We start from the raw sequence: 23,474 nt of genomic DNA, 5'->3' as shown, positions 1-23,474 counted from the left end.
ACTAGGTTGGGAATAGTGAACAATACAATAGTGAAGAATACATGCCAATTGGATATGGTGTATATTTTAGAGTTAGGCCTAAAAAGACCTGCTGATGGATTTTTTTCAGACCCAAGAATGACTTTGGGTTCTGACAACTAAAAGTGATGGCCTAGTGTAGGAGTGGGGGTTTGGAGTTAGAAAATGTAGTAGTATGAAGGAGATGATAACTTTTGTACATGGGACGGTGATACTAAAATTTAATTTCATTTCCTTTTGACAAAACCTTGCTTTCCGATTCCTTGGGAGGACTTCTCCCCTCCCCATCCCCCTCCCCCTCCCCCCCTTCCCCTTCCGTCCCTCTCCCCCTCCCCTCTCCCCCTCTCCTCTCCCCCTCCCCTCTTCCCCTCCCCTCTTCCCCTCCCCTTCCCTCTTCTCCTCTCCCCCCTCCCCTCCCCTCCCTACTCTCTCAGTCAGTGTCTTGCTCTGTTGCTCAGGATGGAGCGCAGTTGATCCCCACCCACTGCAACCTCCACCTCCTGGGTTCAGGTGATTCTCATGTCTCAGCCACCCAGGTAGCTGGGAATACAGGCATGCACTACCATGCCCAGCTTATTTTTGTATTTTTAGTGGAGGTGGGGTTTCTCCATCTTGACCAGGCTGGTCTCGAACTCCTGGCCTCAAATGATCTGCCCGCTTTGGCCTTCCAAAGTGCTGGGATTACAGGTATGAGCCACTGTGCCTGGCCAAGAAGGACTTCTGTATTCCATCTTCTGATCCTTTTCCACTATTTCTCCCAGACAAGACCTTCTGGTAAAATGACTAAGTTGGATTGATGTTTTTTGTTTTTGGGTTTTTTTTTTTTTTTTTTTTGAAGAATGATATCGACACAAGCCAATGGAATAGGGAGAAAAACACCCCAAAACAGATAGCTAGTATTCTTTCTGAATTCAACATCTTCTGATTGATTCTTCGTAATAATAGAATTCAATATTCAGGAGCCAGTTTAGGATATTTATGTGGCTTATATTTACATTTTTGCTGACATGTGACTTTTCGGTGCCTAGCTGGTTATTGGCATTAGACTAGACTGACTTCCATGAAAGTGCAGAGACCACTTGTCAGGGAATACTTCTTCCTATTCTGATGCCACTGCTACCTGCCATATTCTACTTTTGCTTCTACCCTTTGCCCATTTTTAAGGCGTGTTTCCATTAGAATGAAATATTATTTCTGTGTTTTGGGGTGGATGGATATGAATGTATCATGTAATACGTGCTCCTTTGAAGAAAGGTACCCCAATTTTCATAGTGTCCAAACACAAGGAATCTTAGAAGTAGAAAACTTTTAGAATTGCTTCCGGGGATAGCAACTTCAAATATCTACCAGAAAGGTAATGTAAACAAGAGAAGCAAGCCAAAGTAGCTGGCAAACTTGAGAGAGCTTGCTTTGCCTAAAGTGAATAGCTGCTACTACTCAGTTTCAGCCAATTTCTGCTGTATTGGAATGGGAGCCCATTACCGTCATACCCTTTGGATTTACAAAAGAAGCTAGAAATCTTTATTTTTATGTTATATGTCCTGATTTTTAAATGCGCTAGCAACTAATTTAAAACTCTTAGTGGATGTGTGGGACAATACTCTAAAAGCCACAGAAAATAGTTCTGTAGGCCGCAGGCTGTTGATGTGTAGCTTTTGGTCTGGTCCATCTTCCTCATTTACAGATGGGAAAACAGAAACCCAGGGATGTAAAATGACTTTTCCAAGCTCACACAAGCAGTTACTGGCAGTGCTAGTAGTAAAACCTGGGTCTACTTTCTCTTTGTGCAATACTCTTTACATTTGGAATGTTAATTGTTTTTGAGGATGTAAGAAAAGCTAATGTCATGTACAGCCCAAATTTTATATTGTTTTGAGGATTTCAGACCCCCTGAAATCCATACATGAATATCAAGTAAAGAACCTTCTCTTGAATCTCCTGGTTCATATGTTTGCAGTGTCAAAGGAAAAGGCCCCAGTATTTACATTTAGGCAAACACATGGGAAGAAGCACTGGAAGCAGGAGACCTTGGCCCTCTTGGTCAAATTCTACCTCTCTCCCTCCCTTCTTGCCTATCTTTTTTTGTTTGTTTGTTTTTTCGTATGCTAAATCTTAGCTATGCAATTAGTAGGAATATATTTAACTCTAAAATCTGTCTATCCCAAGTACCAGTCCCAGCAATAATTGCTTTTCTAATATTTTACATACCTGTATCACTCATAGAAAGTAATAGTTTTTTTAAAAATTATATTTATTACATGTACCATTTTGCAAGGTTTTTTTGTTTGTTTGTTTTGTTTTGTTTTGTTTTGTTTTAAATTCAACAGTATGTCATGCCTTGTATCCAGGTACATACAACCTACCTCATTCTTTTTATTTGCTATGTCATGTTCCACAGTGTGTTAATTCAGTGGTTTATTTAGCCACCCACTATTGATGAATCCTTGGGGTGTTTGCAGATTTTTAGTATTACAAACAATGCTGAAATAAATAATTTTGTACATGCATCCTTGACACAGGTGCTAGTCTTCTTCAAGAGGAAAGAAGTGGATTGGTAGGCATGTGATTTCAGAGTGGCAGTTATTTTATATATCCATCAACAACATATGGAAGTCCCCAATTTCCCCAGGGCCTAACACTTGCTGTTATGAGATTAAGATTTATTTCAGGCTGATGGGTGAGAAATGATATTTTAATCATGAGTGAGTTTGAGCATCTTTTGCCTGTTTTGATGTGTTTGCATTCCACATTTCTGTTTTTTTTTTTTAAAGAAGGGTCTTGTTTTATCTGTTCATATTTTTGGGGGGATTTCTTTTGGGTTTATTTGGCTTTTTCTTACGGATTTATAGAAATTCCTTATGTGTTTTTTCTGTATTCTTGATACCAATGTCTTCCATTGTATATGTTATAAATCTTTTTAATTTAGATGTTTCTGATCTTGGTTTTGGCACTGACCAGTTCTGTGATTTTGGGGACATCGTTTGACATCCACAGTGCCATTTTAGTCCATTGTGAAGTGAGAATACACTACCTTTTAGTTATTGTATTATTGTGAAATGCCAGTGAAAGAGTGTAAGTGCTCTGAGCTTTGGGTTCATTTGATTTTCACCAGCCATTTTTCTCAGCTGTAAAGTGAGAATATACTGCTTTTTAGGTTATTGTGAAATGCCAATGAAAGAGCATATGAAAGTGCTTTGGAGACTAAAGAATACCTTCACATGTACAGCATTTTGTCCTTTCTTTGGTTTTATTATGACTCATCCCTAGGAGCTGGCTTTTGTGAAGCATCCTACGCTTCTGCAGATTAATCAAATTCTGAGTGGTAAGTGTCACAACGTAGCACTTGTCTCTTTTTATTCTACACCTTCTTAGGGGAGGAACAAGGTGCATAAACAAGTTATGCTCACATTGAACTCCTGTGTTCTTAGAATGCATTGGGTGGGATGGAGGTGGAGAAGTACGGATAGCAGGAGAATCCTACTACTTCGCTAGTCATGGTATGTGCCCCAAGGATTGACAATCATTTCTACTGTGGAACCAAATGTCTACAAGGTGAATTAGGCTGCCTTTTCTTACTATCCTGGTTCACTTCTCAATTAGAACTCAGGTTTCAGAGGCAGCTGTTCTGTTCCACTATCTTTTCTGTTCACTGGTTTCCCAATTAGGGAATATATGAGGGTATAATCTATCTGGCTATCTTTTGACTAATGGCTGTCCTCAACAACCGAATAATTAACCGAAACATGGTACTATTCTATGGTTTGGGGATACTCAGATTCAGATACCACCACCCTTAGACCCAAACAACCCCATGCCCCTGACCTATCCTGACCTATGTCCCATACTTTTTTTTTTTTTTTTAAGATGCAGTCTCACTCTGTCACCCAGGCTGGAGTGCAGTGGAGTGATCTTGACTCACTGTAGCCTCTGCCTCCCAGGTTCAAGCGATTCTCCTGCCTCAGCCTCCTGAGTAGCAGGGCTGTGTCCCATGCTTTTGAAGACCCCTCCTGTAGCCATGCCTGTCCTCTTCCATACCACTCTTCAAGTACCTAGCTACCCAAGAATTACCTTCCATGGCCTGCAGAGCCTCTTCCTGAGTCCATCTGCCTAAAGATGGACCAGTTTCTGATACATGTATCCCTAGGTCTCACATGTGTATCATGGGTGACCTAGAAGGGTATTCTCAGCTTGGACATGCTAGCTTGAACACCTGTGCACAAGGCCCCAGAGTCCATTCGGACTCTTGCCCCAGCTCTGCAGCTGTCAGGGTCGGGTCTGCCCTAAGGAGCCTCTCCCTTCTGACCAACGGCTTATTTTGTGGATTTTTTAAAAAGCCTTTGGGAAAGGTTTTCTCACCACTCATTTAGAGACTGAGTATAGCAGGTTCACCATAGAGCCCAGTTAATCTTGAATAATTCACAGAGAGCGAGGTGGGGAGGTGGAACAGGTGAGTTTCCTGAAGGGAGGCTCTCTTAAGTTGCCTCTCCTCTCTCTCTTGCCTGGTTAGGTGATGCTGCTGATGTTTTGTGAAAGCTTTGTGAAAAGGAGGAAGGATTCTGCTGACACACTGATTTTTATGAAAGAAGGCTAAGGGTTCCCTTATCCATCCACACGAGGCACATCTGCTTGCAGACAGGCTGTCTGCTTCTTAGGGATTCCTTCATTGTCGTTTTATTCTTTTCTGAAGGTTTTAAGGCACAGTTTGGTGCATTCCTTTCTGCTCTCTAGAGCCAGGGGAAAGTCATAATATATCAGAGCTATTGCCGAAGAGCTTAAAATGGGCGCTGGCAGCTGGGATGTGGGGGAAGAGAGCTTTCCAGGGACAAGTGACCTGCTTGTTCAGCCAATGAGAAGCAGGTTAGAGGAATGATATCACTAGACAGGCTTTATTGTCTGATCATCTCGTAAAAGCAGGATTGTGTCTGGCAACTTAACCCTTTTTTAGGCACTTCAGGTCTCACCTGCTCCCTGGCATATGACCTCTAAGTTCCTTTTCTCTACTGTCTGCTATGAGACCACAGAGATTAAAGACTAAAATTAGTGGAGGATATAGGGGAGTTGTAAACCATCACTTTAAAAAATAGAACTTACTAAAATTTAGAACCTCTGCTAAGATGGAAATATGATCTAAGCTGTGTTTGAAGAACACATCTAAAGTAGATATTGGTTGTAGTCATGTTGTATCTGATTTTTACTGTGTAGACTTGAGAGGCAAGAGAGGTCAGAGGGGGAAAAATTGAGCCTTTAGTATATTTTAATTTATATAGTGGAATCTTATTAGGTATTTCCTGTTTTGGAGGAATTGAAATTAGTTCTGTAAATTTGGAAGACATGTTATCATGGATCCAGAGGCCAATTTTGAGTAAGAGATACTTGCAGTGTCTTTCTTTTCTTGTGCTTCTTTGTTGTCCCTACCGCATAGAAATGACAGTGATTTTACCTCTTTGTGCTTCCTTTCCCTCATTGGTAAAATGAATGTTCCTACCTATCTCATAGAATTGTTGAGATAAGAAAATAAATGAATTCCTGTGATTTTAGATTGTCCTATATACAATATAATGTATTATTATTATGGCATTCATGTCTTAAGATTATATGTTCATTCATTGATTTGTTTAGACTTTTTACAACATCTAGATGTTGGGCGTAAGAGATACAGAGATATAAAAAAATTACGGTTCTTACCCTTAAGGAACTGAAAATATCATGAGGGAGACAGATAGTAAAACTGTTTCATACTTCCTTTTGTATTTACCATGTGCCAGGCTCTGTTCTGAGTACATTGACATACATTAACTAATTTAATCTTACTATAGTCCTATGAAATAGATACTGTTATTGGCTCTGTTTTACAGATAGAGAAATTGAGACATAGGCTAAGTAACTTGCCTAAGGTCACACAGCTAGTGTGTGACTAATGGCACTAGGGCTGTAGTCTGTGCTCTAAATCTGTACTGACCAATATAGTAGTCACTAGTCACATGTGGCTTTGGAGCACTTGTAATGTAGCTGGTTTAAATTGATTGGGCTATGATTGTGAAATACTAGATTTCAAAGACCTAACATGAAAAAAAAATCTCATGTTGAAATTACATGTTGTAATGATATTTTGAATATACTGAGTTAAGTAAAATATATCAAAATCAATTTTACTTTTTAATTGTGGCAATTATGAAATTATATACATACGCTTGCATTTGGGGCTCACATTAGTCTTTTATTGTACTGTGCAACTCTAAATCATTATACTGTAATAATAGTAATAGCATGTGAAATTTTTGAGCACTCACTGTGTGTGAGCCACATACTGTGCTAATACCTTTTAAAACACTTTCAATTAGGCCCCAAAATAGCCCAGTTTATTATCACTATTTTATAGAAGGGGGAGAAGGTTTTGAGAAATTTAGTAATTTGCCTGAAATCAATCAACTAGTTAATGGCAAATCCAAAATTGGAACTGTATATGTCTGACTCGGAAACCCATGAGTTTTGTGGTTTTTTTGGTCTTGAACTCCTGGCCTCAAGCAGTGCTCCTGCCTCAGCCTCCTGAGTAGCTGAAATAACAGGTGCAAGCTACCACACCCAGTTAAAAAACCTGTGTTCTTAATCAGCACACTGGAGTTCCATTCGTAATTAAATTTCAGACTATTTGTTTTATTTTTATAAGTATATTTAATATTGCATACTTCTGTATCTGATGCATAAAGGTTCAAAATTAAAATTACTAGTCTGTAAAATAGACATCTTGTATGGGACTGTCTTTTGTAGAGGCACAGTGAACACTGGCACAGTTGAGCCTGAGGTGAAGCAGTGAGTCAGCCTATACAAATTGTATTTAATTTTCATTCCATATAGTTCTGCCAGTCACTGGGCAGTTTATGTCCTGACACTGTTTGTCCATAGAGAAGGGAAAGAGGGACAATGCACCTCTCCTTAGTTTTTTAGCGTGCACCTCTCCTTAGTTGTTTAGCTCTCTTCACTGCCAAGAAAAAGTTGCTTTTTATTTCATTGTCCTCCAAAATGCTGTTTGTGTTTGAGAGAGCAACAAAATGCTGTCTAGTGACCCCTCACTTTTCTTCCTTCTAGAGCAAAGACTCAGGTGGACTGAAGGCAGCTATGATCGAATTGGTGGAAAGGTTGAAGTTCAAGAGCTCAGACCCTAAAGTAAGTATTGTTTGGAATTGATTGGGTGTTGGTACCCCAAGCATTTCATTCTTCTTGAGCTAAAATTGTGGGGTGTTGATGATCATCTCTCTGAACATTGCATTAAGATTTAATTAAGCCTGCCCATCAGAAACAGTGTTCTGATATGCCTAGAGATAAGTCATCTATTTTTCCCCTTCTCTATTTTATGACTTACAACACATAATCATTAATTGCTTTCCCTGAACTGCAGACAAGTTCATTTTTAATCCTCCTTTACTGGGAGTCTTTGAATCTTTGGTCCTCTGTGTCCATTAAATGCAGCCAAAGGCGTCTGAGAGAAATACAGATCTTTTTTTTTTTTTTTCTTGAGACAGAGTCTCGCTCTGCTGCCCAGACTGGAGTGCAGTGGCGCAATCTTGACTCACTGCAACCTCTGCCTCCCGGGTCCAAGCCATTCTCCTGCCTCGGCCTCCCGAGTTAACTGGGATTACAGGTGTGCACCACCATGCCTTGCTAATTTTTATATTTTTAGTAGAGACGGGGTTTCACCATGTTGGTCAGGCTAGTCTTGAACTCTTGACCTTGTGATCTGCTTGCCTCAGCCTCCCAAAGTGCTGGGACTACAGATGTGAGCCACTGCGCCCGGCCGAGAGATACAGGTCATCTTAATGCCAGGGACTGGCATAGGATCCAGACTCATTTAGTTGGTGTTCAGCACTAACGTCTTATCTCTCCACTGCTTCCAGGAGCCAGCTGCCACTCAGAATACTTTTTTCCTTATGACCTGTAGTCTGGTTTGGCAACTGTTTTAAGTGTCCCAGCTTTTTTTTTTTTTTTTTTTGATATGTCGGGGTCTAGCGGATTGATATTCTGGGAGACACCATAATGGGGTGAAGGTAAACTGGGAACTGAACATGCTGGAGGGACTATGACTAACACAGACTTCCTTCTCTTTCCTACCTAGACACTTACTGTGGCACTACCTGGTATTGGTGCCAGCTGGCTTTGCCTTAGAATCAAAGTTTCTCACAGTTAAATAGGGAAAGGAGCATGATTTCATTTTACTGTAGGTTTTGTTTTTTTTTTTTTTTTTTTTTTTAAAAAACAGGAATGGTACTAACATTTCTTGAGTATCTACTGAGAGCCAGGCACTTTGCTAGGACTCTTACATAATTGTGCTAAAATATACGTACAAAATTTTAACCATTTTTGAGTGTACAGTTCAATGGCATTAACTGTAACATTCACTTTGGTTTTTTGTTTGTTTTTGTTTTTTGTTTTTCTGAGATGCAGTGTCACTCTGGTGCCCAGGCTAGAGTGCAGTGGCATGATCTCAGCTCATTGCAACCTCCGCCTCCCAGGTTCAAGTGATTCCCTGCCTCAGCCCCCTGAGTGGCTGGGACTACAGGCACACACCACCACACTCAGCTAACTTTTTGTATTTTTACTGGAGACAGAGTTTCACCATGTTGGCCAGGCTGGTTTCAAACTCGTGACCTCAGGCTATCTGCCCTCCTCAGTCTCCCAAAGTGCTGGGATTATGGGCATGAGCCACCACACCTGGCCACACTTGGTTGTATAACCATCACCACTGTCCATCTTTAGAGCTTTTTTACTATCCCAAACTGAAATTCTGTACCCATTAAACGCTAACTTATCATTCCTGCTCTCCCCTCAAATATTTTTAATTATTTAACAACACTGTAAAGTAGCATTTTATTCCTACTTTATTGATAAGAACACTGAGGTTTAGAAAGGTAGAATCATCTGCTCAAATCTAATGTAATACAGATGTGGAATTCAAACTCTGACTCCAGTGCCTGTACTCTTTGTTTTATGTCATGCTGCAAACCAAGCACTGGATTTTATCTCCTTTCTACCACATAATCACATTGTGCTGCAGTTTTCTAAATTGAAACACAATATGTGGCAGAGCCACAGACTGGTGGGCTCTTCAAAAGGTGGCTGCAGCCGCAAAAATAAATTTCTCTTCATATGGCAATGAAAATATTGGGGACTTTGGTAAGATCTCTCGTCTTCTGGTGTAGTTAGGGTTCTAGAAGTAGAGAGTATCTTGGTAAACAGAAAAAAATTGGAGTAACATTTGTCAACTTTCCTAGCTCAAAGTAGGGGGACCCCTGATAAAAGTTTTTCCTTTAGTTAGGATGAACCGCTTATTAAAAGTTACTGAAAGCTTTTCTTGCCAAGTTTCTCTGGTTTCTGAGGCAACTCCTGTTCTGCAGGAGACAACCATATTCTGTTTCCACTAAATTTATAATTAGCAGGGCAGTGAAGAGGGAGCGGATGTGTGCAAATCACACTGAGTGTTCTCTATGACTATAATACAGGTAAAGTGCTTTGGGATCCTTTATGAATGCATGTAGTGCTTCTGATGGAAAGCTTGCCACAAAGTGAAAGGACTGAGTGGTCCCATCAGAGGAATCCCTGGAAGTGTCAGGCTTTTCCCTTGATGCATCATAAGGTAAAGGATATTTGTAAGGACCTGACTGGGTATGTGTGTCTACCTGCACCTGTTTTTTACTCTTCTTTATTTTGCCCTGGATCATTTACTACCAACCTGTTTTATTTTCAAGCCCCTTTTTAGTCTACCACAAGCATATGCTGTATATACTCAGAGCCAGCTTGAAGGAAGATGAAGGATAATTGCAGAATGACTGCCAGATCAGGAATGGGGGTAAAAAATGGGCCACTTAAATGTATAATTTCTGCAACAAAGAAGATTTTCCTAGAAATAAATTGGCATCTTCCAAGACAACCCTTAAATTTTTGTCTGTTCTGTTTTCCCACAGAGCCCCACCATCCCCTTTTTGAGTTGGCCTATTTAAGAAGGGCAGAAATCTGTTAGACTTTGTGACCTGTCGTTTCCTGGCACAGAGGCTTTACATAGAAGCACTGATTGAGTCATGGAGGACTGAGCACTATCTCTGCCTCACTTCCTCTAGAATTCCCTAAAGCATCACAAAGCTTGATTAGTCCAGACAATGAAGCCTATTGGGAAATGAGTTAATTTTTTACCTCTTGAGTTTTGCTAGAGAGGAGTAGAAGATGTCTAGATTAATCATTTTTTTAAATTATAAAATAATACATGCTTATAGATTTAAAAATACAGCTATTCATAAAGAAAAAGTAAAATCTCCCCCAAGTTAGCCACTGTTAACCGTTTAGTATGTAACCTTCTAGACATTTTTCCATGTAGAAGTACATTTTCAAAATTGTTTTTTGCGAAATTATACCCATAGTTTTACAACTGCTTTTTCCTTTATGTAGAATATCTTAGATATTCTTCTGTGTCAATAATATAGACTTGATTCTGTTTAATGAGATGCCTCATTTTATCCAAACATTTTGTCAGGCATCTTCTTTTCTTCCAGATCCAGAGGTTCTTAAACTTCAGTGTGCATGAAAATCACCCAGAAGACGTACTAAAATATAGAGTACTGGGCCCACCTCCAGAGTTTTTTATTCAGCTGGCCTGGGGTGGCTAGACAGTGTTCATTTCTGTGAAATTATCAGGTGATGCTGATGTTGCTGGTTGAAGTATCACACTTTGAGAACCTCTGTGCTGTACATTAGCTGTTTTCCTCTATGTTAATGATTTTTTTCCCACTCTTTTGAACAAGTAGAAGAGCCCTTAGAAATAAGTCCAGGTGATTTCAACTTTGAAAAAAGGTAAAGGCCGGGCGCGGTGGCTCAAGCCTGTAATCCCAGCACTTTGGGAGGCCGAGGCGGGTGGATCACGAGGTCAGGAGATCGAGACTATCCTGGCTAACATGGTGAAACCCCGTCTCTACTAAAAATACAAAAAACTAGCCGGGCGTGGTGGCGGGCGCCTGTAGTCTCAGCTACTTGGGAGGCTGAGGCGGGAGAATGGCGTGAACCCGGGAGGCGGAGCTTGCAGTGAGCCGAGATCACGCCACTGCACTCCAGCCTGGGAGACACAGCGAGACTCCGTCTCAAAAAAAAAAAAAAAAAAAAGAAAGAAAAAAGGTAGATAAAAATCTAGGCTTATGAAACAAACAAGTTGAGCAGAGGTAGGAAAGAAGTAGGGAGGGGAAAAAGAGGTAGGTTGGGAAGTCAGCTCAGGCTAGGAGGACAGGACTGCTTTACACTGTCACTTCCAACAGAGAAGTAGCAAAGCCGAAAAGAGGGAAAGAGATCCTGGTCAGGATTTAGGAGGATGATCAAAGCTCCCTGCCATGGTTGAGGTATAGGCTGAGTTCTAAAATCAGAGGAAATTCAGGAACAGCCAGCCATTATGGGTGAGCCTGAAGAGAGGAACCAGAGCCACTGATGGGTGAGAAATAGGGCACAGGACCAAATGAAGTTTTGTGCATGCATGTTGCTGTGGTGAGCCCTGTTTTAAAGGGTACATACCTCTGGGCATCTAGAACCCTCTATATCATGGAAGAAGATTACTTTTAATAACGAACAATCTTTAGTTTGTCAAAAGGATTAGTAGGAACTAGTCTTTTACATAATACGCTGCCCTAATGTGTTTGACTTGATTTAGTTTGCCAACTTTTTTTTCTCCAGCCAAACTTTTCTGAAACACCTGTTGTACAAGCAGGATACTTATCTGTAGATTGCGTACATTTATGCTAGGCTTTAGGGAAATTTAAAAATGTAATCAGTCAGGGGTATGTGTGTATATGTGTGTCTATACTTGGATTTTTAAAAAATTTAAAGCTTTCTTAATTCTTTATCTTCATAGCTTTCCTTTGTAGTGACTATGCAGTTATCTTTCACAGTTTACTCAGAGGTAACCTAGGCTTAGAAAACACATTGATTCCCTTTCCTCCCTTCCCCCTGCCCAGTCCTCAGAAAGCATTGAACCAAAAGTACAACATGCTAAGCTCAATCAAACTAACCTCTTATTATGTAGTTAATAACAGCCATTTTCTCTCTATTATGTATTGATTGCTTTTCTTTCCCTCTGATATGCACTGTTCATTGTTTCCTGTAACTGGTGTGCTTGAAGCAAACAGTTAACACAGTTGTGTATCTTGAATTCTTACTAATCTTATAGTCTCAAAAAAGAAGCATCTTAAAACTTGAGCCAAGTGGCTCACATTATTCTGTGTGACTGGAGTGGGATTAAACAGGGGATCTGATCATACCCAAGACTTCCTAAAACAGCAGGTTTTTTTTCCTTTTGTTTCCTCTAGCCTCTAGAGGTATTCTTACTGAAGTGTGAAACCACACCATTATCTAGCAACGTGAAATTAGTTAAATAAACCCAAGAGTGGTTTTCTTTTTTTATTTCAGTGTTGATGTAGCATTTTATAATTGCAAAAGAACTTTGCAGTCATTTTTCATAGCGATATCATTGGCATAGAACACAGCCCAGTCCTTCACTCTTCTGTGATAATCAGATTCTTGTCAAAAAATACAAATTTTTAATGTACAGGTAGTGATGAATATAAGCAAAACCTAATTTGAAATTCTTATTATTGTGTCCTATTATTCACAAGGGTCAAGCCAGGCGTCATCTTGATCCTTGCCCTGTGCCAAAAAAGAAGTATTCACTGGGGCACTGTTTATTCAACCCCCCAAAGCAAAGAATTGAGATGCTTCAGTTATCAAGTTGTTACATATGAAAGTGTTCATGTGGTTGATGAGTTATTAGAATTATTGACCTATTTCTGTACTTTTCATTTAAAAAGTTGTAAGTAGGAATTTTGGAGGTCATGAGTTATATTTATTTTATCTCTGTATCTTCAGGCCTTATTAGCATGGAGCCTGGCACATAGTAATTGATACGTATTATCTATTATAGCAACCCTATAAAAATAAGTGTTTGTTTTGTTTTGTGGATGAGCATTCTGAGACTTAGAGGGATTAAATAGCTTGCTAGTAAGTGATGGGACCAGGGCTTAACTCGAGATTTGTCTTACTTCATGTTCTTCACCTATACACTATTATTGAATCCATGGGTAAATACATGTATATATAGCCTGGCATCCCTAGCAATATGACCCTTAACTGATTATTTTTTCCTCACACTCTTCTTTTACCTCCTTTTACTGGGATCCTGTGCCATAGCACAGTTCCCCACAATTCCAGAGAACCAGGACTGGAGAATGGCCTTTTCCAACAGAAAATGTGGGGAGATGGCAAAAAAGCCATAACCCTCAGAGCATTTAGCCCTCGCTAAACGAAGAACTGAGGCAAGTGCTTCCACAGTTTGACCTGATTAGTGAAGGACATCAATTGGGAAAAATACCTGTGCTCCCTCAGGCCTGCTCTGGGAAGAAGTAAATGTGGCCCCTTTTTGTCCTCTGTAGACACTTGGGCAGGAAAAAAAAGGAGAAACAAGCTCTTTCCCTCCTTCACCATTCCCCTGGCTTTATCAAAACAAAACAGCTTATCCCTCTCATCCTCCCCTACCCAATTATAAAAGAAATACCGATATTCCTTGACTTACAGTGGGATTACATCCTAATAAACCCATCATAAGTTGAAAATATTATGTCAAAAATGCATTTAATACATCCAACATTCTGAACATCATAGCTTAGCCTACCTTAAACGCACGCAGAACACTTACATTAGTCTATAGTTGGGCAAAATAATCTAACCAAAGCCTACTTCATAATAAAGTGTTGAATAGGCTTACTTTTATTTATTTATTTATTTTATTTTTATTTATTTATTTTTGAGACAGAGTCTCGCTCTGTTGCCCAGGCTGGAGTGCAGTGGTGTGATCTCAGCTCACTGCAAGCTCCGCCTCCCGGGTTCACGCCATTCTCCTGCCTCAGCCTCCAAGTAGTTGGGACTACAAGTACCCGCCACCATGCCCAGCTAATTTTTTGTATTTTTAGTAGAGACAGGGTTTCACTGTGTTAGCCAGGATGGTCTTGATCTCCTGACCTCGTGATCCACCTGTCTCGGCCTCCCAAAGTGCTGGGATTACAGGTGTGAGCCACCACGCCTAGCCGAATAGGCTAGAATAGTTGTATAGGTACTTGAAGTACAGTTTCTATTGAATGGTAGCACATTTGCACCATCATAAAGTAGAAAAATAGTAAGTCAGACCGTTGTATGGGGACTATCTGTATATGTTTTCTGTAGAAAAATGTAGAAGACACAGGACAGACAAGTCTAAAGAAGAAAGAAAGAAAATCACCAATTTTTTTTTTTATCCCTGCAGTGGCTTGTAAACTTTGGATACTTACTTTTTATAAAGAAATGCTGATTCTTGAGCCTCACTCAAAGCATCTAATTTTGTGGTTCTGAGATCTACTTTTCAAATATGCACCCTGGATGATTCTCATGCACATGGTCACATGCATTCTTTTGAGACCATACTTTGAGGTGAAAGATACCTATGGAAAAAACTGGGTAATATTATGGTTCTTTGTGTTTTGTGCATAAAATGGTATTATAGATTGAGTATCCCTTATCTGAAATGTTTGGAACCGGAAGTATTTTGAATTTCGGATTTTCGAATATTTGTATTATACTAGTTGAACTTCCCTAATCTGAAAATCTGCAATCTGAAATGCTTCAGTGAGTGTTTCCTTTGTCAGTGCTCAAAGAATTTTGGAGTTTGGAGGATTTCAGATTTTGGAGTTTTGGATTTGGGACGTTTAACCTGTGTTATATATTGTTAGAAGAAAAATTTCAGGGCCTGGTGTGGTGGATCACGCCTGTAATCCCAACACTTTGGGAAGCCAAGGCAGGTAGATCACGAGGTCAGGAGATCGAGACCATCCTGGAAACAAGGTGAAACCCGTCTCTACTAAAAATACAAAAAATGAGCCAGGCATGGTGGTGGGCACCTGTAGTCCCAGCTGCACGGGAGGCTGAGGTAAGAGAATGGTGTGAACCCAGGAGGCAGAGCTTGCAGTGAGCCAAGATCACATCACTGCACTCCAGCCTGGATGACAGAACGAGACTCTGTCTTAAAAAAAAAACAAAAACAAAACAAAAAAAACCTTCAGCCGAATTAAATTTAAAGGACTTTAATTGAGCAATGGACGATTCATGAGTTGGGCAGCCCCCTAGACTCACAGCAGATTCAGAGAGACTCCAGGGGTGCCTCGTAGTCAGAACAAATTGGTAGACAATAAATGACATACAGAAATTAGAAGTGAGGTACAGAAATAACTGGATTGGTTACAGATTGGCACTTGCCTTATTTGAACACAGTTTGAACACTCAGCAGTGTATGACTGGTTGAATTATGGCTGCTGGGATTGGCCAAGACTCAGCGATTGTAACAAGTGCATACTCCTAAGTTAGGTTTTCAATCTTATCTACCTATTAAGTTAGGTTGTAGTTCATCCACAAAGACTCAAATATAGAAGTACGGAGTCCTTCTCAGGCCATATTTAGTTTGCTTTAACAATTCCCCCCTTTTGGTCATTTTCTCAATTTTGAGAGATTGACTAAAACTTTAGTCATTGATGTCAGTAATACCATCATAAATGTACTTCATTTGGTCTTGAAACCCACTGGGAAACAGTAGAACAGTGAGTCTTGCAAAGATAGGCACAGATACTGAGTAGTGGGTACCTCTTTATGCTGGAACATCCTGTTTGCAGGAGAAAAACAAAACGTGGTCCTTTCTGTCTAGGATCTATGTTTCTTTAAAGTCTTAGTTTGATTGTGTCGCATTTAGCATGAGCGGCTCTGGTTTTGTATGGTTTGGTCTGTTGGGGCCTAGTGCATGAGCTCAGTCCAAAACAATGTCCTCCCATAATTTTGTTTTAAAAAATTCTCCCTTTTGACCAGATTCTCACTTAGGTGACTGTAACTAAAACTTAGGGCCTTAGTGCCACCCTTAGTTACCATCATTTTGGGTTTCCAGTCTCAGCATGTCATTCATAGGTTTTGGTGTCCTGTAATATTTCTTTTGGCTCTTGTCATTCCAGTTGAAGAGAGATCATTTGACATTCTGGAGGTGGCTGTATGCAAACATTTAAAACCTTTGAAAGAATAGAGTGTGCTAGGGAAATTATTATTATGACTATTGGGAGGATAATACCAAGAGTTTGGAGTATGCTCCTTACCCAGGGTCCCCATAAACCCAACCACCTAAAATCAAATAGGTCAAAGAATGAGCTAACCAGTCTACTTACTTAACTAAGCAGTCTTTTTGTTAATCCCCAACAACTGAATCTCTATAATACCAGATTTTTTCTCCATGGGACACAGGTGCCAACAACTGCTCATACACAGATACTTTTCTGTTTAGTCAATTCTATTATTTAGCTTAATTTTCACAAGAGAATTTAAAGTCTGTTGTGTAAGCATAGCCTTTACAGAAGAATCTGCTTTTGAGCTGATTATGTGGGATATGTTTCTAATCATTGCCTTTTTTATTCCGAATCATGGACAAAGGACCTAACAAATGATGCCGTTCTAGAAGAGTGAAAGCTTCCTGCAGTATTCTCTTTAATTCATGATGTGGGTTAAGAAGAGTGAATTAATGTTCTGTTTCTGACTGATGATGAGGCAACATATGTACCATTAAGGTTTCTAACCTACATTGGGCCTTCATCTTTTACCTTATAAAGTATAAGGTTATCCATGAATAAGGCTGGCTGCAAAATCCTTCACAAATAAAAGTATACCCTGTAAGTGCACACAACAGATCCCCTTTTCATTTCTGTTGTTCATAGAAGCATAAATAAGAAAAAATATTCAAAGATAAGAGTCTTATGATAGTAGAAGTCTTGATCTGTGATCATAGGAAAAGCTGTTCACATCAAGGATGCCATCTTCTGGGGAGAGACTTACGTAGTAAGTTTACACTAAGTGTTTCAATGGGTGTACATTTCTAAGAGTGAAGGGGGACCCTTCTCAGTTGTGAGATTATGAATCCAAAATTCAGGGTTCCAAAGTTTTGCTGCAATGTGGATGGCAAGGGCGGTCTTTCACTGATGTTCTTAGATGACCCAGTCTTTGGGTTCTAGATTGTGAAGGGGTTGACTGTCCTCAGTGTACCATAAAAAAGCTTTATTTACCTGGTGAAAATACGCTGTGGCATAATTACTTAGCGTTATAACATTAGCCCTCTTGCGTGGGAGAGCTTTTATACAACCAGAAAAGATGCGTTGAAAATAACAGTTGAATGAAACTTTTTATAAAATATTTAAATGGCCCATCAGATGACCAAATGTACCTGAAGCTTTGATTGTTTTCCCAGGAATATAGGACCAAACATTGTTTATAAACTATTTTAGCAATTTGTAAGTCACGACACCAATATATTCAATTTGGATCGTTTTATCTTTTCCATGTCAAGTCACGGAATGCAGAACTTGTAATAACAAAAGCTTTAAGGACTCAAGAAGGACAAGGTGCCCATCCTGGGTCTCCATTAGTCCATGCTTAATTAACATTAGACTTATGTCCTCTTTGAATACCAGTTGTTTCTTCAAACTAGGTGCAGAGCACTGATAACTGATAGGTTATCTTGGGTGATTTGACTTAGACCATAGAGTTCATTCAAATTGTGTATCTAAACAATTTCAGTATCAGCTGATTTAGCATTAAAATCTGACAAAGTATATTCTTGGTAGCTAATTTTGTTCTGCTTGAGTTAGCAGTTTTATAAACCAGTCTGTCTTTTCATTAAAGTTCCAGGAATTCTTACCCAGTTCAAATGATATGATTCTGAAGTTGTTAGAAACCTGTATTGAAGAGTACTTTTTAGGGTCCTTTTCATCCTTTCCTGAACCTCGTAAAAGACACGATATTCTAGGATTTTGTGTCCTCGTGAGGTTTTCAGAAACTGCATCAGCATTAAACAATTAACTGTGGAAATAACTTTAAATCGTTATAGATGAAAACACAATTGATAAGGAAATTTCGTTATTTATGTGATCTGCAATAACATAACCACAATTATGATTAATAGTGTATACTCAGACATACTAGAATTTTAGAGATCCCATACAACTTTGTAACATGTTAATATCACTCACTAAAATATAATCTGAAGAAGATTAAACTTTTTTATTTTTTGACAGTGCTTCTCATGTAACATGTCACATCTGTTTACCTCTCTTTTGGATGCTTTAGGGGCCCTCTGTAGCATTTCAATGTTAGAGGAAAGAAAAGGCAATTTTGAAACTGAAATTTGATTTTGGTACCCTATCAAATATGTTAAAGGTTTAAAACACTTGATACTATGAAATAGAATTCCAGGTTACCATAAGTCATTCATTTAGCCAAAATGATGAGTCAAAAGTTTTTTAAAAGCTAAAAACCTTTACTCGTTGTTAGAGTGAAGACTTAACTTTCCAAATCATGTGTCTCTTGTCTTTCCCTCTGCCCCTTTTTTGGTAGTTAATTTAAAAGGCAATCAAAGGCCGAGCACAGTGGCTCACGCCTCTAATCCCAGCACTTTGGGAAGCCGAGGCAAGTGGATCATGAGGTCAAGAGATCAAGACCTTCCTGGCCAACATGGTGAAAACCTGTCTCTATGACAAATACAAAAATTAGCTGGGCGTGGTGGTGCATGCCTGTAATCCCAGCTACTTGGGAGGCTGAGGCAGAAGAATTGCTTGAACCCGGAGGTGGAGATTGTAGTGAGCCGAGATCATGCCACTGCACTCCAGCCTGAGCAACAAGAGCAAAACTCCGTCTCAAAAAAAAAAATTAAGTAATTAATTAAATAAAAGGCAAACAAAAATGTTTCATTATCTTTTAATATTACTTGAAAATCTTGTTCAAGAGAGACAGCCAAATTTCACTGTTGTATTACTGTACTATTAATGTCAACCCCAATTTTTAATAAAACATTAAAGACAAATTTTTTCAATCTTAAATCAGTTTGACCATAAGGTGAGATTTTCATAAACCTTTTATAGCCCTTTACAAATTTTTGTTTAAAAGCAGATCAGTGCTTTTGTTTCTATGTTCAATTTACTGAAAAACCAGAAAATACTACTTTAAATTTAGTCGAGGTGTTCATACTCAGAATTTTTTTTACAAGATTTTTACAGGCCTTCCACAACTTGTTCAAACCTTTAGCTTATTCTTATCTAATTTAAAACAATCCTTTAACCCTTTAATCCTTCAGGCAGAAATTTACATTCCCATGCCTTATAATCTTTTACCAAATATACATTTCATTCTCCTCACACATCTTGCATATAAAACTATTTTTTCAGTAGTCTTAATCACATGTTGTAACGGTAACTCTTAACAACTTTTACTTTTGATGCATACATTTCCTTTCATGAATCCTTTCACAACTTAACATAGACCATCTATGTTGTGTGGATTTTCTAACTTATTCTAAATATCCCTCTTTTTAAACAACCCGTTATTTTACTTTAAGACAAGAATTACCCATACAAAATCCTTTCTTATATAAAATCTCTTTTCTTTATAACCTTCTTTGCATAGCTAGGAGGCATGGCTAATTCCACATGTCCCCAGGCCTTATCTATAATATAATGCTCCAAAGTAGGTAAATTGAACAATTTTTAAAAGCAGTTTTAATTTCCCAAAGATTACTAAAGTTATGTGAACTGAAATATTACAGTTTTTATTTTTCTGACAAAATATTTAAGGGCTTATTCTTTTTTTTTTTTTTTTTTTTTTTTTTTTTTGACAGAGTCTTGCGCTGTCGCCCAGGCTGGAGTGCAGTGGCCGGATCTCAGCTCACTGCAAGCTCCGCCTCCCGGGTTCACGCCATTCTCCTGCCTCAGCCTCCCGAGTAGCTGGGACTACAGGCGCCTGCCACCTCGCCAGGCTAGTTTTTTGTATTTTTAGTAGAGACAGGGTTTCACCGTGTTAGCCAGGATGGTCTCGATCTCCTGACCTCGTGATCCGCCCGTCTCGGCCTCCCAAAGTGCTGGGATTACAGGCTTGAGCCACCGCGCCCGGCCTATTAAGGGCTTATTCTTAAAGTCAATTAATTAGAGCTGTTTTATATAAACATTACACACACAATACATGTATAACTACACAGAAGATCCAGTAGTTGTAAGATTTTTCATTTGCCAGTTTTTAAATTTTTTTAAATTGGATTACTGGCTTTAGGGTACAGTCCTTAGAAGAACAGGGCCAGGAAAGCATGCAGTTTCTAAGGCCTAATATAATAAGCAGGCACAGCTGGAAGGCAAACCAGGTCCCCCAAAATTAAAGGTCCCATTTTTATACCAGATCCTCGATCCCAAAAAGAACAGAGCCTTAGATTTTGGGTAGATCTATCCATTTCCAATTCCTGGGGTTCCATGAGGAAAACAGGTTTGTTTCCGCCCCCACCCCAAAACGGGATCTTTTGCACCCCGTTTTTCCCCAGAAGTCCCAGGTTGTTAGAGCTTGAATATCTGCTTTTAATTAAGCTGACGTTTATAGCGCTTTTTTATTTTTATTTTATTTTATTTTTTTTTATTTTTTTAAATTTATTTATTATTATTATACTTTAAGTTCTAGGGTACCTGTGCATAACATGCAGGTTTGTTACATATGTATACTTGTGCCATGTTGGTGTGCTGCACCCATCAACTCGTCAGCACCCATCAACTCGTCATGGCACATATACACCATGGAATACTATGCAGCCATAAAAAAGGATGAGTTTGTGTCCTTTGTAGGGACATGGATGCAGCTGGAAACCATCATTCTTAGCAAACTATCACAAGAACAGAAAACCAGATACCGCATGTTCTCACTCATAGGTGGGAACTGAACAATGAGATCACTTGGACTCAGGAAGGGGAACATCACACACCGGGGCCTATCATGGGGAGGGGGGAGAGGGGAGGGATTGCATTGGGAGTTATACCTGATATAGTGCTTTTTTTAAAAAAAAAAAAAAGTCCTTTTAAATCTTTTATTACCCAACTGACTAGGCCAAATGGCCAATTTCTATGCTCAGAAAAAGGAAAATTTAAGATAGTTCATGGAGGGAAAAAGAATCAACAAATGATAAAGGTCATGCAGATCTCAAACCAGAAAGTACTCATTCCCTAAGCCGGGAATTGAACCCTGAACCCAGGCTGCCATTGTGAAAAGAGAAACCACAGCCATGTGGTTACAACGTCGAGCTCCCATGGACATAACAGACCAATTTTCTGGACCGTCTTGAACAGCAGGCTTATGGGGTCCTAGGCAGGCATTTTATCCTAAGGTACCCCTCTTCATGACAAAACAATACAGAAAGGCGCAAAGCACACTAGATTCACTACAGCTTAAGACCAGCCTCAGAATTCTTTTTTTGTGTTAACGCAAACTTTATAGAGGAGATAAACAGTGACTTTTACAATTCGTTTGACCGGTTTGCACAGAGAGAGAGGCCAGAGTCTGACTGGTAAGTAGTTCTTACCATTTTGTTGGCAGACTTCTGGGTTCCTTTTCCCTGAGAGGCCCTAGTGACCCTGCTTGCCACACTGTAACCCTGGGGGCCAAGCTGCATCATAAAGGAAAATCATCTTTTTTGTTTCATGGATCCGCAGCAAAAGCCTCTCAGTTTTGCAAGTTGCCACCCAAGGAGTTACATGGGGTGACTCAGTTAACATTTTTAATTCTGGCCAGAGGAGTATATATGTGACTAAACCTAGAAATTAGTCACTCTGCTTAGCACCCAATATTGAACTGGCAGGACTCAAACTTGCCCTTGGTTGAACCCTGTCACCTTTATTCCATTTTTAACCAAGAAGGACTTTACTGAGGGGAGGACCTCTACCCCAATCCCTTCCTTTACTCAGGTAAAATGTACCCCATTACTTATCCAAAGTCAGCCAATTGGTGCTGCAGTCTATTTCCTTTGGATCGGGATAGTAACTAAGCTGAAAGATAAACATTTAATTTTTGGAGGCTCTCATTTGTAAATGCACTTCAATGCATTATTGTTTATTCAGAACATTCTACCATAAGTTACCTTTAGTAAGATTTCATTGTTTTCTTTAAGACTTTGCTGCCTCCTGTGCCTAATGTATAAGCCAGAAGGAACTCAGTTTTTCAGAAATTAAGGATCCCATTTTTACATAAAATATTGGCTTTGCTCTCAGATTCCCTTGATTAACTTAGCCAATGATTTTTCCTACCTAAGTGGGCAAGAAAAGTGAAACAAAGGGATCAAACAAAAAAATCCTTGCAAATCTTTAATCACCAAATTTTGTACCCCTAAAATACTACCATTTGCTGTCAGTTTCTTTCTGACCCAGTCAGATGTAAGAGGCCTCTAACTGGATCCAAGCCAATTAATTACCAGATCAAATCCATTGCTGGACCCAGCCCAGTTTCCGTCGTGACTTCCAAACCCAGTTTGGATCAGAAATTTGCTCAAAGAAACTCAGAGAGTTCAAAATGCAAATCCGAGGAGCTCTGAAATCCGAGAGAGAACTTAACGCTTCCCAGCCACTCTGAGAGATCAGAGGGCGCAAGTGGATCCTGCGGGCACCTTACTTGTTCACTCAGCACTCCTGGGGGTCATTAGAAGCTGTACTTCAGACCCCACTTGTGACACCATTTGTTTAAACAAAAATGTCAGCTAAATTAAATTTAAAGGAGTCTAATTGAAAAATGAACAATTTGTGAATTGGGCAGCCTCCAGAATCACAACAGATTCAGAGAGACTCCAGGGATGCCTTGTGGTCAGAACAAATTTATAGACAAAAAAATAAATAAAGTGACATACAGAAATTGGAAGTGAGGTACAGAAACAGCTGGATTGGTTACAGTTCAGCATTTGCCTTATTTGCACACAGTTTGAACCCTCAGCAGTGTATGACTGGTTTGAAGTATGGCTGCTGGGATTGGCCAAGACTCAGTGATTGTTACAGGTGCATACTCCTAAGTTAGGTTTTCAATCTTGTCTATCTTATTAAGTTAGGTTACAGTTCATCCACAAGGACTCAAATAGAGAATTACAAAGTCCTTTTCAGGCCATATTTAGTTTGCTTTATATACACACGCACACACACACACACACACACATACACACACACACACACATATATATATATATATATAGAGAGAGAGAGAGGGAGAGAGGGGGGAGAGAGAGAGAGCTTTGTATCCTACTTTTTTTCACCTAATGTTATATCTTATAAATGGATACAATTTTATCATTTGAATCCAGTTCCATCGTTGAATCTCAATTTAGAAAACCGGGATCCTGAACAATAATTTTCCTCTCTACCTTTCAGAGTTCTTAGTTGAGACAGACCCTTTTAACAAAGACAGATTACCAAGAGAAAAACAGAAGTTTATTAACATACATACCTCATGTGTGCATGGGATACCTAAGGGAAGATAAGTAAATCCCAAAGAGGTGGCTTTGAGTTCAGGCATAAATACCATGGAAGGGAAGGCTAGTTATG

General features: G+C 39.4%; 1 protein-coding gene across 6 annotated transcripts in view; it reads left to right on the top strand.

The window, feature by feature from the left end:
* The window catches only part of LOC105471562 (tripartite motif containing 44), a 197,016-nt gene that overhangs the window by 15,969 nt on the left and 157,573 nt on the right, over window positions 1-23,474 (top strand). For all 6 annotated transcript variants that reach the window (XR_981214.3, XR_011610685.1, XR_011610684.1 and 3 more), the window contains exon 2: window positions 7,105-7,182. Coding sequence is in view for 2 of the 6 variants with exons in the window: in XM_071074879.1 (XP_070930980.1) it covers window positions 7,105-7,182 (78 nt within the window). In the remaining 4 variants the exon portion in view is untranslated. The remainder of the gene's footprint in view (window positions 1-7,104; window positions 7,183-23,474) is intronic.

The sequence above is a fragment of the Macaca nemestrina genome, chromosome 12, assembly GCF_043159975.1.
Source record: "Macaca nemestrina isolate mMacNem1 chromosome 12, mMacNem.hap1, whole genome shotgun sequence".
Taxonomy (NCBI): Eukaryota; Metazoa; Chordata; class Mammalia; order Primates; family Cercopithecidae; genus Macaca; species Macaca nemestrina.
The sequence above is the reverse complement of the archived record's forward strand: the minus strand, read 5'-3'. Positions and strand labels throughout refer to the sequence as shown.